The 16,975-nt window shown below is 42.8% G+C and overlaps 1 protein-coding gene across 5 annotated transcripts in view; it reads left to right on the top strand.

Annotated features, from left to right (window-relative positions):
- The first annotated feature begins 1,632 nt into the window (after nucleotides 1-1,632).
- uvssa (UV-stimulated scaffold protein A) overlaps nucleotides 1,633-16,975 on the top strand; it is a 47,677-nt gene continuing 32,334 nt past the window's right edge. For 2 of the 5 annotated variants that reach the window (XM_074673275.1, XM_074673276.1), the window contains exons 1-8: nucleotides 1,754-2,052; nucleotides 2,955-3,116; nucleotides 3,400-3,553; nucleotides 3,696-3,872; nucleotides 4,365-4,485; nucleotides 4,567-4,965; nucleotides 5,138-5,247; nucleotides 7,656-7,784. In XM_074673275.1, coding sequence (XP_074529376.1) covers nucleotides 3,007-3,116; nucleotides 3,400-3,553; nucleotides 3,696-3,872; nucleotides 4,365-4,485; nucleotides 4,567-4,965; nucleotides 5,138-5,247; nucleotides 7,656-7,784 — 1,200 coding nt within the window. In that variant the 5' untranslated portion in view covers nucleotides 1,754-2,052; nucleotides 2,955-3,006. Of the gene's footprint in view, nucleotides 1,719-1,753; nucleotides 2,053-2,954; nucleotides 3,117-3,399; nucleotides 3,554-3,695; nucleotides 3,873-4,364; nucleotides 4,486-4,566; nucleotides 4,966-5,137; nucleotides 5,248-7,655; nucleotides 7,785-16,975 lie in introns of those variants that run through there. The other 3 variants (XM_074673272.1, XM_074673271.1, XM_074673274.1) reach the window with 3 other exon arrangements.

A 16,975-nucleotide genomic window follows, 5' to 3' on the forward strand; every position in this document is an offset into this window, starting at 1 on the left:
AGGAGAGGGCAGTCTGTGATGTTTTTAGCTGTGCTGATAATCCTTTGTAGTGACGTCCTCTGAGCCACTGTGCAGCTGGTGGACCACATACACACACAGTACACCAGGATGCTCTCGATGGTGCACCTGTAGAAAGACACAAGCAGTCTCTGGGGGATGTTGTTCTTCCTGAGCACCCTCAGGAAGTGCAGTCTCTGCTGGGCCTTCTTCAGTAGCTTAGAGGTGTTCACTGTCCAGGTCAGGTCCTTCCCTAAGTGGACTCCCAGAAAATGGAAGTCCTCTACCCTCTCTACACATTCCCCATTGATGTGTAGGGGTGGAATGCCTGTCTTGTCCTCCCAATGATCAGCTCCTTGGTCTTAGCTGTGTTGAGGAGCAGGTTGTTATCACTGCACCACCCAGTCTGCTGCTCCACCTCAGCCCTGTATGCAGGCTCATCCCCCTGTCATGGTTCCTCCCTCACTCCCTAGTGTTTCAGTTGTTTTCCTCTCCCTTGTGTGTGTTGTTTTCTTCCCCTGGTCTGTCTGTCTGTCAGGGCGTGGCTTCCTGCACTCTCTGGTTGCCTGTCTCCTCCACACCTGCAACTCATCCACCTATCAAGCTCCTGCAGTATATATACCCCTGCTCCTCGACCAGTCTTCGCCTGAGTGTTCAGTGCAACTCTTGGTATCAGCTTTAGTCTAAGAATTATTCAAAAGAAACTTTTGCATTCTTCCTGAGATCAACTCTGTTGCTAACTCCTGGTTTTCATTTTTTGTCTCAGGATCTCGCCTGGATTGAAGTCCGTTCTGGCCCACCTGCCCTGCTCCACCAAAACCTCAACCTCAGATCCTTTTGCCTCAATAAAACTCGAATTCAGTCTTCAGAATTGGTGTCTGATTTTTTGGGTCCTGGAAAGATCCTTTTTGACCCCCCCCCAGAGATGAGCAAACTTGATGATGGTGTTACTGGGGTGTGCAGAGGTACAGTCCGATGTGTAGAGGGTGTAGAGCAGAGGGCTCAGCACGCAGCCCTGCGGGGAGCCGATGCTGAGGCTGACTGTGGTCAGACTGGCCCAGATGTGCTAAATCTTCTCATTATTAAAAAAACATGTTCCTAAATGTAAATTCTCTGGGGGGAAAACTAACTTGGCGTTTTTTATTTTATTTTATTTCATTTATTTATTTATTCATTTATTTATTTTTTACAGTGAATTAAAAAAAGACATTGAATTGTTTCAGCAGCTTTTATATTATATATATTTTTAATCCATCACCCCCCAGCACTTGTCCAGATATTGAAAATGTACGTTGTTGCCTTACTATCATGTAAATGGTGGTTCTATACTCTATAAATAAAGAAAACAATAATAAAAATATTATTAATAATCATTATAATAATAATGATTATTATTATTATTTAATATTTTTATTATCGATTTTATCGTAAATTATTATTATTATTATTATTATTATTATTATTATTATTATTATTATTATTATTATTATTATAAAGCAAAGTAAAAAATACTAATAATAGTATCAAACACCCTGTTTTAAAAGTGAGGTTCTGGCTAATGTGTGTTTGAAAAGTAATGCAAATTTGACAAGTGAGGGCTGCGCTGTGTGCTGACGTCGAGGGTGACAAACAGGAAATGCTTCGTAGACCAGACCACCAGACCTTTCTCCATTCAATTCGGCCTTTTCTGTCTACGCAGGCTACAATGTCCGGGTCCTCCGGTACTGCATATTTTGCAAGTTTTCGCATACTGACTACCACTTACTGAATTTCAGCCAAAATAGTGGGCACTGCTAGTGTAGCAGGCTGTTTGGAAAACAGCCAGTCTATGCACGAGACCTACAGGTGTAGGTTCGCTCCTATCCAGTGGAAGGCGGTAGTGGGCCATGTTGAATACTCTGTCAAACCAGCGAAGAAGAGCAGTAGTGGTAAATATACCCCGGACCAAACAGAGCAGTTCAAGTGTTGTCGGCAGGTTTTCTGGTGCGTTTAGTCTTTTGGATACAACGCCTGAATGAATTACCGGATCCAGAGTGAACTGAGGTTAACCGAGAGGTCAGCTATAGAAATGATTTACTTTAACGAACAGTTAGCATCTATTACAGCCTTTAAACCTAACATGGATACACAATGGACGTCGGACTTTTATTAGACCGTTTAATTTCTGTAATATATCACTGTCCACATTTAATTTATTGTTTCCTACCAATGTTAAAACATATAATAATGTCAAACGTACATTAACGTTTATTCAGCATATACCGGGGTTTAACATTCAGCGTGTGGGAACTGTCTTTCCGGTTTGAATACGTCATTGGAGAAGATAAACAAACCATAGGAAGTGTAAAATAATTAATAATGTTTGGGTGTCTCAGTATAAGCGATGTTTTCTTTTATACACTGTTAGTAACAGCATAGTAGTCAAACAATAGAGGTGAAACTATTTCTAAATGGAGAAAGGCTTGACATGCAATAAAAACACCCCAAATGTTGCTATATTTATTTATCTATCTATCTATCTATCTATCTATCTATCTATCTATCTATCTATCTATCTATCTATCTATCTATCTATCTATCTCAGTTCTGATATGGAGAGAAAAAAGGTCATTTAAAATCCCTGACTGATTAACCCATTTGATCAATAATTCCTGAGGGATGGGTCGGATTCTTTTCGTAAAAACACAAATGTTTAAAACCACTCTGGCTGAAACAAGAGGAAAATGCGTCCTTCGTGTCTTTTACATGCAGGGTACATCTTCTGAATGCTATAGGTTTAATGTGAGCATCTGACATCTTGATAGTGGACCAGTTTAACCTCATGATACACACTTTTTCAGAGGCTGAACACTCCTTTATGTCATGTTGTCTTCCTTTCTGTGCATGTAGTATCGTTTTGTACCTCTCCAGTTATCATGGATCTCTACACATGTTTGTATTTACCTGTTTGGTTTCAGGGGTTTGTGGTCAGCAGTGTTTTGATACACACTTCCCTGCTGATAAGTGGTGATGGAGCCGTTTCAGAGGGACCGGTTGTCTGAGCTGGTGGAGGTGCTGACTACGTCTGGACAGCCTCAGCTCAACCAAGACAAAATGAAGGAAATCAAGAAGATCTGCAAGTATGTACCCAACTGTGTCTCTGAAACAGAGGGGTGGACTTTGTAACAAGTGATGCTGATCCTGCTACTAAGGGCTACAGTCTGCTATAAGCTGCAAGGTGACATGACAGATGGCTGGTGTGTTATGAGAAGATCATAAGGACAGCTGAAACAATGTGCAGACAGAACCACTGAAATAGATCAGTCTGGGCATGATCTTGCAGGAGCTGTAAAGTTCAGAAGTATTAGAAATGAATAATCATCCTCTAACAGCTCTTCACCTGGTGTCTCTCAAACCCTTCAGAGTGTCTGATGACTGCATCGACCATGTGTATCACTCCATTATGTCCCAGCTCAACCAGGAGCATGCTGAGATCAGACTCTCCGCCTTTCAGATCGCTAGTGAGCTTTTCTCCAGATCACACCACTTCAGGACGCTGCTGGTAGACAACTTCCAGGTACTGCATGCTAAATGATCATTTATCCCAGTCTGTGTACTTCATCAGCAACCACCAATACACCTTACAGTGCCTGAATGATGCATGCAGCAGAATCAAGGATATCAAGTGTTCTTCCTCCTCTTCCTCTTTCTCCTGGCAGGACTTCTTGGAGTTGACCGTGGAGACAGACTCAGAGCAGCCCCTCCCTCCTCCTAAAGAAGTAGCTCGAAAGCTAAGGTCACTGGCCATACAGACTGTCCAAACATGGCAGTCCACTTATGGGGCAGCATACAAGAAGTTAGCTCTGGGCTACCATTTTCTGAAACAGGTCAAGAAGGTGAGGATGATCTTAAACTCTGTTTTTTTTTTTTTTAAGTTAATCTGACTAGCAGTTAGGTGCAGCAGATTATTGAGACACCTTAACATCATGTTGGTCCATGTTGATAAATCATCAGATACAGAAAGTGTTCATGAAGAAGCTCTGTGCTGTGGAGCCATCACAGACGGGTTCTTTGTCTTTGGATCCTTGTGCTTTTGTTTTTTTGTTGGGTCATTGTACACAAGGTGACAGCTTTACAGGCTTTAAACTTTACAAAACAGCTGCCCCAAATGATGCTAAGTTCATCATCTCCATCAGTCTCTCTCCCAGATCTTCTCTGAGTGACTTAAAGGGTCATTCAGATGACTTTTCAAAGAAGAGGAGTAATGGGAGATGGTCTCCTCAGTATGGCCCCAGATGATGTAATCCTGCCTCACTTTAACTAGATTGTTGTCAGTTTTCTTGTGGTGAAGTCCAGCTTTAACTGGTGCGATGTGTCTGCGTTGTCAGGTGGACTTTCTGGATGCTGAGGCTCGGACTGTAGCAGAGAGAAGGAGGGAGGAGGAGAGACAGAGGAAGATGGCAAGAATCTACAAAGAGAGGGTGGAGGCAGCGTCCAAAGACATGGAGGGTGAGCAAACATGGCCAAACAGCACTGCTCAGAAAGTCGTCATGCACTGCTGTCTGTTGAGCTGTCATTTCTCTGTCACAGAGTCACAACAGGACATCGAGGCCACATTGACAGAGATGGAGTCATGCATGAAGCTGCTTATCCCAGGATTTGAACTTGCAGACACCCAGACATCAGGCAGCAGCCCTCCAAACTCCCAACAGGCCTACGAGTGTCCATCAGAAGATGAACAACCATGCTGCAGCAAAGACCTGGTGGACAACAGAAGGGAGGGAGGAACAACAGAAGAGGAAGAGAGGAGAAAGGAACAGAAGAAGAGATCTGAGGATGAAGAAAGGGAAAATGAAACGAGGAGGGAGGGAAAAGAGCAGGAGGAGGAGATGGATGAAGAGGAGGAGGAGCCTCCTGATGGAGACTGTTTTATCCGTAACTCAGGGCTCATCTCTCACTCCTACAGCCTGGACCTGAACCTCAGTCCTGGTGGGTACAGTTCACATTCATATAATGCTGCTGGCCTCTGTTCACAGATTCTACAGCCACTAAAGGATGAAACGCAGGAGTCACTGTCTCTGGAAGGGCTCTGGACATGTGTGTGTTTGTGGGAGCGTGTACAGAGGTTTAGTCATCCTCTCTCTCTCTCACCCCCCTGCAGGTCTTCATGTGAAGGAGACGGAGGATAACGAGGCAGTAGTTTCCACAGTGATAGACCTCCACAGACTGATTCAAAGCAAACACCTCCCAGCTGTGCAGGGTTGGATACAGGTTGGTAACAACTCGGGCTGTCAAGGTGTCAGAGTTTAACCTCAGCATTAGCAGGGCCAAAGAAAAAATCTTGACAACAAAATTTTGGTAGAAAAAGTGATCAGTCTCATCAGTCCTTGGTCGTACACCTCCCAGAGTACTCAGATCATGAGCACAGGAGCTGGTATGAGAGCACAGACAGCTAAGCACTCTGATATCTTTGGCTTAATGTCCATCCATCATGTCTTTAGCTCTGCCTGTTCACTTTCTGTTGTCTCCCTTTGACAGTCTCTAGTGTTCAGCATTTCCTTCAGACTGCAGAGTCCACAGACACCCTGTCTGTTAAACAAAACCCAGAGCACCTCCAAACTGGAGTAGGAACTTTTTTAAGGGTAGAGTACTGCACCCATCTATGTTCTGCTTTGATATGATCTAGGCTGCAGTGGGGACCATTCAGTGTGCTAAAAGTAGACATGCATATTTCCTTACTTTTGGGGAATCGGTAATGGATACTTTTGTAAACTGATACTTTTGTGTGTGTTTATGTGAGAGTAAATATCAACTAGTTTGATTATAAAATGTAAATTCTTTTCAATTTAACATATTTATTCTTCGATATGTAAACTTGCAAAGCTGCACTCAAGTACAGCATGAAGAATCCCCTACTCTTCCACTCCTTCACAGTCACAAAGATGCATTTAGGTACCTAAATGTGGTACCTTTTGATTTTACATGAATCAGTACCCGGTACTTCTGACAGAATTTGGTTGGTACCTATAAAAGTACATAATTCAGTACTCATCCCTAAGCTCTAGTACAGCTAACAATGATGTACGATCCCCCGAGAACAAAACTAGAACAAAACAGGCCAATGAACTCCCAACAAACAAAGAGACATGATGAACAGGGCAGCTTGGAGCTAATGTTAGGCTAACTTAAGCTAATGTTAGAGAAAATCTCAAAGCGTCTGTCAGACTGCAGTGGTGGTTCTAGTGACAAAGATAACTTTATATTCTTTTATAGCAAAGTCACAATCTGCTGCCTCAAATATGATGTCAGTTTACCTTAGAGCAGATGGAGACATCCTTCTTCATTTGATTCACACAGAGCTGATGTTGGTCTACAGCACAACTTTGAACAAACAAGACACTTTTCTCTGTTCAGATGTGAAAGGGTGAAAATACATCCTGTCACCCAGACTCTCTGGATACCTTGTATCAGAGTTGTATGTACCCCATGAACACAGTTTGAGTATTTTTAAACTTAAAACTTCAGAAAAACCTCATGAAACTGAACAAAAACTGCATTCTAATAAATGTCTGAGTGAATGGGAATGGCTACAGGCACAGTGATTGGCGTATTGCATTTGAGGGCAGGACTTAGCCATAGGTCAATAGGTACATATGGAAATGAATCAAATTGGAGAGATGGAAAGTGAATACTTGAAAGGTATTTTGCAGTTGAGAATGCATGGCCATTGGTTTCCCACAAATACACGATACCTGGGAGACCTGCTGGAGGGTTCACCCTTTTTTTTTCTCCATACAAGATTCCTGTCTGCTATCCATAGTCTAGTGGAGGATCTCTCTCTCATGTCTGGGTCTTTGTGCTACGACCAGCTCTGTTGCTCTGCCTGGATGAGAGTAACAGAGTCATAAAACACAGCATCAGAGCTTACATCATTTTGGTGATGTAAATTTATACATTGAACCTTTTTGACAGTTGGTTGTTGTTTTTATCTTGCAGTGATCATTTATTTTTCTGGATTAACTAGTGGAAGGCCCTTTTTGTCCTTTCTAAAGAGAAGCCCTTTGTTTTCAGCATCAACTACAAAGTCACCCAGGTGTAAAAACAACTAAAGGTCAGCCGTACAAACATGTCATGACTGAAACCTTTTCATAAAGCTCAAATATTCTGGTGAGCAGCTGTGTTCTGGGATTTGATTAACCTCAGAGGAGTAAAGAAGTCTGAGTATGAAACCTGTTTTTAAGGCAGTGATAGTTTTTGTCCAGTAGGTTACCCTATGTAGTCATATTGTTTCTGATAAAGTTTGAATGTCAGCTGGGTTACTTACAGCTAAAAAAGTGATGAATAACCCTCAACCTGGGGTTGGAAGTGTTTTGTGGTGTGACCTGAGGAGATTGTTACCTAGATACGAATTAATGAGTAACATGTGTGTTTCCTTTATGAAACTGTGCTTGGGGCTCTGCTCTTAAAATCTATGATCATCTGCTAAAAGCATCAGCAACACACTGACTCTGCTTTTGTTGCTCTCATCTCATTCCTCATCAGTACTGAGTGAATTCATTAATTCATTCTTACTCTCTTACCTGCTTCTCTGTCTAATATATGTGTGTGTGTGCGTGTGTGTGTGTGTGTGTGTGTGTGTGTGTGTGTGTGTGTGTGTGTGTGTGTGTGTGTGTGTGCAGGTGTTTACTAAAGCGGGTGCTGACCAGCAGCTACTGAGGAGAGCTCTGGATCTGAAGAGCTCTCTGGAAGCAGCCCTGCAGAAACACAAAGAGCTCCACATCGATTATAAGACCAGAGTCCGCAGGGTGGTGAGTTACAAACAACACATGGTCCACACTTTTCAAATGAAATCAATTACCTCACTATCACCTGGCAGACATGCACCTGTAACAGTGAGGGAAGGTGTTATTCTTTGTAAATTCCACTTTGGGGTGTCAAAATTGGAAATACTCTCAGTGGATTTACTTTGAGCTAAAAATGTCAAACAGGCTTTTCTCACTGACTCCAACTAACATCCAGATGATTGTATTTACACTCTACTCATGTTTATTTACTCTGGACTCATATGACCTGTATTTACATTCACAAAATGACAAACAACAGTAATGATTTCATTACTGCAGGTATAGAGCATGGCCAGCAGGTGGCAGCATCCTCCTTCAGATCACACGGGCTGTCGTTAACTGCCTCTTGCGGTTTTGATAATTCAAAGATTATTTCATCATCTAAGGTCCAAGATGGCAAGTGTAAATCAGTCTGCTGCATGTTTCTCCTCAATCCAAGAAATGTTTTTTAATCCAAATGATTACAGATATTTTTAGTAGATTTGATTGTCTAACATGACCGTGGAGTTATAATATGAGCATTGTAGTATGTGATGTAATGTCGTTTTTCTTACAAAAAAAGGTAATGAAAGCTACTTTCTCTGCACACAGTTACTAAACAAAAAAAGAGTCGATGACATTGTGAAATAGACCAAGTAAATGTTTGTAAACGGTTACAGCTGCACATGCATTTTGGCAACAGAAGTGCTGTGGAGTGCAATGGTTGGCTAAGTGACGTAAGGGTGTTAACCACCAAATAACACAGCTTTAACCTGAATAACACCAATTTGATGGTCAATGACCCCAGGTTCTGTGAGAAATCAGTAAGTGGATCGACGAGGGGGCAGACATTCACTGGACAGACGTTTACAGTGGAAAATCCAGCATGTACCCCAGAGAAGAGTTTTAACATTATCTGTGGACCAGACTGTAAAATATAAAGACATGAAGACCTGGGTTAAGTAAGGAGCTAGAATACTCTGTCCAGACAGAGACCTGCTCCAAATATAACAGAGTTTTAATGGTTTTGTGTTTTAACATTACCAATAAGACCGGTTAATAGTTTGATAATATACCTTTGTTTCACTTCGAAGATAAAATCTGCTTCTGTTGATCATAACTTATAGATTCACTTATTTATAGTTTCAGCCCCAATTAACAATGGATTTATGATATCAGCAGTTCAAGTATTTATTTGCAGTCTGGTTACCTGAGGTTGGATAAAGAAGACACATGAAATAACACAGCCGCAGACGTCGCTGGTGTTTCAGTGTAAAGTGTTAACTGTTAACTGGTGACTCTCAGCAGACCATCACTGACACGTTCACCTGAGAGTCATGGGTTAGTACGGTCACTCTTTGCTCCAGAACACCTGTAGCTCTGTAACGGTCTGAACTCAGTAGAAGTTGACTCCATGGTGTTGCATAGTTTCTGACAGCTGACCACAGAACAACTGGACATTTTGATGCAGCTTATAGCGTTAATTTAGAGTTTAAAGAACCATAACTCATCTGAATGGATGGAGCTAAATAACGCTTCTAACACCAAAATGTGCTTGCATTTTTTGATGATGTCGACTTTAAATTGTTCTATTGCTCCAGTCTTATAAAGGGTAAAACTACAGAGATGTGAAAAAAGTTGAATGTATGACTAACAGAGCTCTCACAGCCTCTCAGTCACAGCAGGGACAATGCTTGAACACGTCATATTTCACACCAGGTAAAAACTGAGGCTGGCTGGAAGCACAGAGAAGTCCAAATATGATCCCTCCCTGATGCACCTTTTCCTGCCAAGGATCCTAACAGGAAGTGGAAAACCTTCTGTTTGATTTCTGAACCTTGAAGCTTGAAATACATTGATCTCTCATTAAAAAGCCACATAATTCTATAAAACATATGAGATATGAATGAATTTTTATCTAAAAAGCCAAAAGGGACATTTAATGACTCAGTATTTCAAGGACTCAACACCATCTGGTGGCTAATGGAAGAACTGCAGCTGTGTTTGCTGTTAATGAACCAGGCCTGGAGCCTTTAAAGTTCCAAACTATGAGATGGATAACGTGTTTTTTTGGGGATAGATGACTGTTAGCCAGCTCAGTGATGAAATGTTCATTCATTAACACTAATGTTCCCCATGGCCTTGACAGCTGAAACCTTTATCTGCCTGCCCCCATATCTAGCTGAGCATCGTCATTCTGCAGCTACATTCATTGGAGAGTAATTGCTTGTTTGGAGGTTTAATTGGTTGTGAGTTGTTTTGTAGAGGAGGTACTTCTGCACATTGCACTGCTGAAAGATGAAGAAAAGGAGAGACAGCAGCCTGCTGTTTCAGGTTTTAAAGAACCAATGGATGCAAATGGAAAAAAGCATAAAAGTTGTGGCGTGTGAATCCATCTTTGGGTGAACATAGCGACAGAGTGACAGTGACAGAGCGCTGGGCGTCTCGCTCTGCCTGGTTATCACTGTCAGGGACCAGTCTGCTGCACCAGCAGGCCCAGCGCTGCGATAACCACACAACTTACAGCCCCTTTATCATAATTAGCTTTTCCTTTTTAGCCTTAAAAGGCCTTCCATTACAGGGTCCCTCTCTATCGGGCTGCTGACACACCACACGATTGGTTTCTCTCTCAGCGGGCCTCTCAATACAGTCCCACATAAGAGAGGAGGGGTGTTGTAGGGGCAGATAGAGAGGAGTGTTTACTGAACAGGAGAATCAGACAGAGGGAGGGATGAGCCAAGAGGCATCTGCATTGAGTGGGAGGACTGTGAAAATAGGTGTGTTTTTATCTGTTCATGGCTGAGTCCCATTCAGCATTCAGCAATTTGAATGTTTAGTGAAATGTCTCAAATCTGAATCGGACTGTTTTTGTCTCCAGCTTCAGCCTGATGTAGTAACATCAGTCAGAGGAGTTCCAGCCTTAAGCTGTGTAGGAGGACTCACCGGTGACTACAGGATTCATGGTATTAGGATGCTCCTGTCAGGATGTGGTGTTTAAGATTTTTAGTTTCAAATTGTTCCTCTCACATTTATATTTTTAGTTTCTACACACTGATAAAATAAACCTTTAGTAAAAGATGGAAACACCTGACACATCAGACTGATGGATCACAGTCAAGTCCACCTTACCTGAAGTCTAACATGCATGAAAGGCAGTAATGTCAGACGGACTGTTTGTGACTTTGGTTTAGTCCTCTAGTCTAATGAACATGACACGTCCAGTATTCTGTCACCTAATGAGCTGGAGCCTCTGGCGCCATGCGACTTCTGTGCATTTCAAATTGAAATGCACTCTGCCTGCTGTCCTCTGACTTTCTTCCACTGTCCTTCTGTGGAGCTCAGTACAGATACGTCAGTGTTTTCACGCCGTTGAACGGCACGGGTCTTTGCACATGAAGACGGTGATGTATTCAGTTTATTTTTGAAGCTGTTTGAAACGTGATGAATTTAAATTGATTCAGCACATTCGAACTGTCTGCACGTCTACATTTTTGAGACAGAGCTGATTTAGCATTAGCCATTAGCTGAGGTCTTTCGTGATGATGGAGAGTGTGCCATGTTCCCATGTTTGGTCTTAACTTTCACTGTTTCCTTTTTAAGCTGCTCTCCTCGTTTCTGTCATAAATGAACAGAGGATGTAACAGCAGACACTTCCAGGTGTCACATGTGTTGTGTTCTCCTCAGCTGTCACTACACAGATTGTCTGCTTACCATCTGAGCTAAACTTCACTACCAACAGTTCACAAACAAAGAAACATAAGATCTGCTCTCCATGTTTAATTTGTTACCTTTATTGTTCCAGGAATATTCCTGTTGATGTTAAACCGCCTTTACAAGGACGTCTTTCCAGTCAGTCTTTACCACAGTAGGTGATGGTGCTCATGGGAAACAGAGTCTTCATCCTGGAAAAAAAACCCTGATTCTAGACAGTCCTCACATTGACTGTATTTAATGTTGCCAAATGTTTTGATTTGACTGACTAATCTAACAGTGGCTCCTTGAAAAACAACAGTGACACTGGAATCAAATGAGAGTGGACTCAGGCTCTTCTTAGAAGATAATCCTACCTCCAGCTTTTCAGCAGGCAGTGCTTATCTTGTTTCAATTAGTGTGTCATTTTGGATTTGAAGTGAATCTTTTTAGTAATAACTTTCCAGCGTCCATTGCGTCTTTTTCATATTCAATTTTCTGGGTTCTTGAATGTTGTCTCTCCTGAGCCCTGCAAACCGAAAGCACGGCTTGTGTTTAGGAAGGGATAAGACATGCAGACTTATTTGAACATATCTGTTTTTAAGAGTGTATTCAGTCACTGCGGGCTCCATTCATACAGACCCAGGCCTTGTTTACTGCTGATAACCCATCTTATCACAGCACAATGGATGTGGCCGCCTGTTTCTCACTGGAGATAAACAAAGAAAGACTATCCCTCTATTTCTCTCCTCCCACACTCTTTCCTTTTCATTTGTACATTCATTGTCTCAATGCGTCTCCCTCTTTCAGCTGTACAGCAGAAATATGTTTTCCTGTGGTTGTGTTTGACTTTATTTCTCTTTCCCTCTCAATAAGTTCCTTACACTGTGTGTGTGTGTGTGTGTGTGTGTGTGTGTGTGTGTGTGTGTGTGTGTGTGTGTGTGTGTGTGTGTGTCATTGTAAAGATGAGAATTACTGGGTCATTTTCCTTTTATAAACAGGGTCAGAAAGGATGTCTGACAATATTTGGGGATTCAAACTTTAACAAAGTCACACCTTAAAAAACCTTAGGAATGTCTGTTTGCTGTGATTTAGATGGAGCCAAAGTGGTTGGTTCACTGACTCCTCACCACACACATAGCTGTCAGAGGTGGAGTGATGTTGATTTTGACTGAATTTGAAGTTTTATGAGTGCTAAATGTGACAGACCAGCGAGAGGGGGGGGGGTTTCAACACATAAATTTGATTTAAGCGCAACAAAGTCAGAAAAAATGGCCACCCAACAAGAGAAATAGATGCTAGCTAAAGGGCTTGATTTGTAAAACTTCTGTCATGGTAACAGTGAATGTAAAGCTAACTGCTAACCCAGTCTCATCAAACAGATGTGTCGTCGTACATTTAGTTTCCTGCACAGTTTTCATGTAAGGAGAAAGGAATTTTTTTAAACCAACACCACTTTGAACCAGACGTCTGTTTATTTCTGCATTAAAATCAGGCTTTATGCATTTATTCATTCCCCTTTTCAAGGGGTGGTGGTGCTGGTGCTAGTTCCAGGACAGTGCCTGACTTAGCACTGGTTCCATGTATTTCCACTGACAAAGCAAGGGCATTGGCTGCCCGGGTTTGAATTAGTGCTGCATGATTTGGGGAAAAGGTGCGATTTGCGATTAAGTGGACAATATTGCGATTGCGATTGTGCTTGCGATTTAATAAAAAAAGTTGTGTCATGATGAGTCTACAGACTTGCTTGGTTATCATGGAGAAAAATCTGAATTGCATGTGCTGACATTGCGATTGCGATAATCGTGCATCCCTAGTTTGAATCCAGCCTGTGGCCTCTTCCCCGCATGTCACTCCCCATTCTCACCCTGTTTCCTGCTCTATCCACCGTCCTCTACACTCTGATTAAAGGCACAAAAGTAAAAAAAAACCTTAAAAGTAAAAAAGAAAAGCTGCTGAGTAAGTCGTCTATTTCAAAACTTGAAGTGAAGGGGGAAGTAAGGCAGCCATGCCTGGCCTTTCTCATAGATCAGGTCTAAACTGTATTATTTTATTAATCAGACTAAACAGCCTCATGTTGTTTAGCTTATTAACATGACAGGATGTCATTTCTGTCTCATGTTCATTCACTTTTCTCCTAGACAACTCTGTGTCATCTAAGCCTTTCTCCTTAAAAGGCTCCTTTAATTTTTTTGTTCCCATTTTCAATTCATTTTAACAAACAGCCTTTTAGGAGACTACATGTGTCTCATGGGAGCAGCCTGGAACTGTGATTCCAAAGTTTGGGCTGTTGCTCTCTGGTGAACTGTGCAGTACTGCAGGTGGTCATGTTTGGTTTAAAGAGTACTACTTTTTAGTTTCCTACTTGAGTGTTTTGTCAGCGTGTGTGGGCAAATTATATCAATTCATGCAGTGTCATGTTGTCGTGTCCTACTGGCCTCACTCTCTCTTGAATAAGGACGCAGTCACACTGACAAACTGTGCCGTGCTTAAGCACGCTTCAGCCCTAAAGCACGTGTCAAATGGCCAGTGTGACAGCAACCATGCCATGCTTGAGCACGATTCGCTTCTCTGCTTTGGCACGCTTCTGAGAGGTGGGCTTTAGCACGGGTTGCTTCATGCACGAGCACGTAGACAGGGCGTGTGATCCATGACATATGATCACCGTGAGTGCATCTCTCCACAATCATTTTAAACAAAGCGGGGTGTTAGAGGGCTGTGTCGGGCCAAAACGACCTACCGTAAGTCTAAAAGTCTCTAAAGTTGTAGCAGTGCTGATGAGATCACGCTTCTCGTAAACAGATGCTTCACGAAGACGTAAGCGGACCATGCACGTGTGTGATACCTGCTAAAGTCTGGTTCATATTGGAGTAGTGTGACCACTGGCCGTACTCTCCAGCTGGGGAACAGCGCTGCAGGGGGCAATCGTGCTTAAGCACGGCACGGCTTGGATGGCCAGTGTGACCAGTGAAAACATACAGCTGAGATTTGAGGGAGGGGAGGGGGATTAGCAGATTTCAAACCTGCTAACTCTAAGATTGGGAGTCAGATGGGTTGTGATTTGGAGAAGCAGTTGGTGGCTTGATCTGGTCCCATCAGGAGACTGGGATAATGTGAAAGAGATGGATCCTTTGGGACTGACATGAAGTGGGTGAGGACTGATTTGTTCATCATCCTCTAGTGCTTTGGGATAGTCCCATATCACTGAGCCAAACTGGGCTCCACAAACCACGAGTCCTGGTCTGTAAAGGGCCCCTACCCCTCTGAAAGATGTTCCCGCTGTCCCAGCAGAGCGCTCTGGGTAAAATGAAGAGTAGCAGTGTGTAATTGGAGTGTGGCAGGAGGCCAGACTGCATCATAATGACTGTTTTGATCACAGATTGAGACAGGCCATGAGGGGGAACTGAAGCGGACAGCTGAGAATAAGCTGGTTGACAGGAGAAGGTTTGGGAAGCTGTGGGCTGGCTAATAGACCTGCCAGGCAAGGTTAGTGGAATAAAGATGTCACCCTACACATCATATAAGCTGACTGCTCCCCTGGGACAAAGGGTGCGTCTGTGCGTGTGTTTGGGGGTGTTGGGGGTAGATAATGGGGTGAAGCCCAGGCTGTAAAGAGAGAGTAAGAGGGGAGTGGAGAGGTTTCTTCTCATTAATATGGAATCCCCTGTAGGTAGTAATGAAAAGGAGAGGTCTGTGTTGATAGAGATGTGGGATGTTGTGGTTAATCAGGCCCTGAACAGGTCAGACTCCACCAGAACCCTGGGCCCCGTTCATTTCTGAATATGTTAAACTCAGTTGGCAGCAGGGGACATCATGTCCTATTAGCAGAATAAGTCAAGTCAAAGGGGCGAAGGGGAGTGATACAGGAAGAAAAATCATAACAAGAACAGGAAAATGTAGAAATTGTTGAATTGGGCCTTTTTTAAAGACTGAAAAAGAGTTTTAATTCAAACTAAGATCTCTTCAGCCTTGAAATAGCTGTTAGTACTTCAACGTCTGTCCAACAAAAGCAATGTTTTCTCCACTGACAGGTTCAGATTGTTTCCAATTTGTGGACACACCAAAGGCAAGGATCCCCACAGAGAGGCCATTGGAAGCTGTCGTTGCTTTCTCTCAAAGCTCAAATGACAGGACAAAAACTTTGGTGGAGTGGACTTAAGTTGGATAATGACAATTGAGTCTGTTTGGAGCTTTACTGATCAGATGTTACAGGGCTGTGTGTCTTGTATATTGTTGAGCCACTCTTGTTGATCCATCTGTAAGTGTCTAATGAGCTCAGAAGTCTTCTGTCTGCAGTTATCACAGTTTTGGCTGTTGGGTCTGTTAGTTGAGTAACTTTCTGATATTACCCTTATTTTGCAAATGGTGATGTTCTCAACAGTCTGATGAGGCTAACTGCAGATACTTACTCAGATTTCTGGATGCATCAGAGACGTGATGTCTGTTGAAGTGTCTCCTCTGTGGTTATTTTATACATCAAAATTAGGGCTCTGCTCTTATCATGAATGAGAAAACTTCCATCTTTATTTAAGAATCAATCTTTATTTATAAAGAGCCAAATAATAATGAATATTTTCTCAAGACACTTTCCAAAAACATTAACAGGTCTAGACCTGTTTACATTAAAAGAGCTGTGAGGAGTTTACTGATCGTAATCCACACTTTAAATGAGATTATCTCTGCCAGTATTACTGGTTACAGGTTATTTTAAATGACTACTTCTTAGCTTCCAGGTCGGGTCTTCCAGGACCAGATTGATGGACAGCATGTCTGACAACACCACGGCAGCTGAAGTTTAGCTGTGAGAAGAGAGATCTGTGCGTAAAAACAGCACGTTGTGTTTCATTAAAAGTTGTCTTAAACAAAGAAAATGTGTTTCAATCTGATCTCCATTTAATTCCAAAACGAACACACCCCATGTTGAACGTAATTCATGACAGTGTGTGGAGACTCCGGGCCACAAGGTGGAGAAGGGAGTGCAGTTCAAACAGATCCTCCTCATAGCATCTTTAATGTAATTTTATTTTCAAAATCCCCAAATCAAGACAAGATCATCTAAAAAATACTTCCTAAGTCACAACTCATAAGGGTGTCCATATGTGCACCTGGCACCAGGACACCCTAGGTCGCAGTTCGATGATCGACTTTGTAGTCGTGTCATCGGACTTGCGGCCGCATGTCTTGGACACTCGGGTGAAGAGAGGGGCGGAGCTGTCAACCGATCACCACCTGGTGGTGAGTTGGCTCCGATGGTGGGGGAAGATGCCGGTCAGACCTGGGAGACCCAAACGTATCGTGAGGGTCTGCTGGGAACGTCTGGCAGAATCTCCCGTCAGAGAGAGCTTTAACTCCCACCTCCGGGAGAGCTTCAACTGTGTTCCGGGGGAGGTAGGGGACATTGAGTCCGAATGGGCTTTGTTCCGTGCCTCCATTGTTGAGGCGGCCGATCGGAGCTGTGGCCGTAAGGTGGTTGGTGCCTGTCGGGG

This window comes from Halichoeres trimaculatus, unplaced genomic scaffold (assembly GCF_033239565.1).
Source record: "Halichoeres trimaculatus isolate MK-OKI-2021-1 unplaced genomic scaffold, fHalTri1.1 fHalTri1_scaffold_7, whole genome shotgun sequence".
Lineage (NCBI taxonomy): Eukaryota > Metazoa > Chordata > Actinopteri > Labriformes > Labridae > Halichoeres > Halichoeres trimaculatus.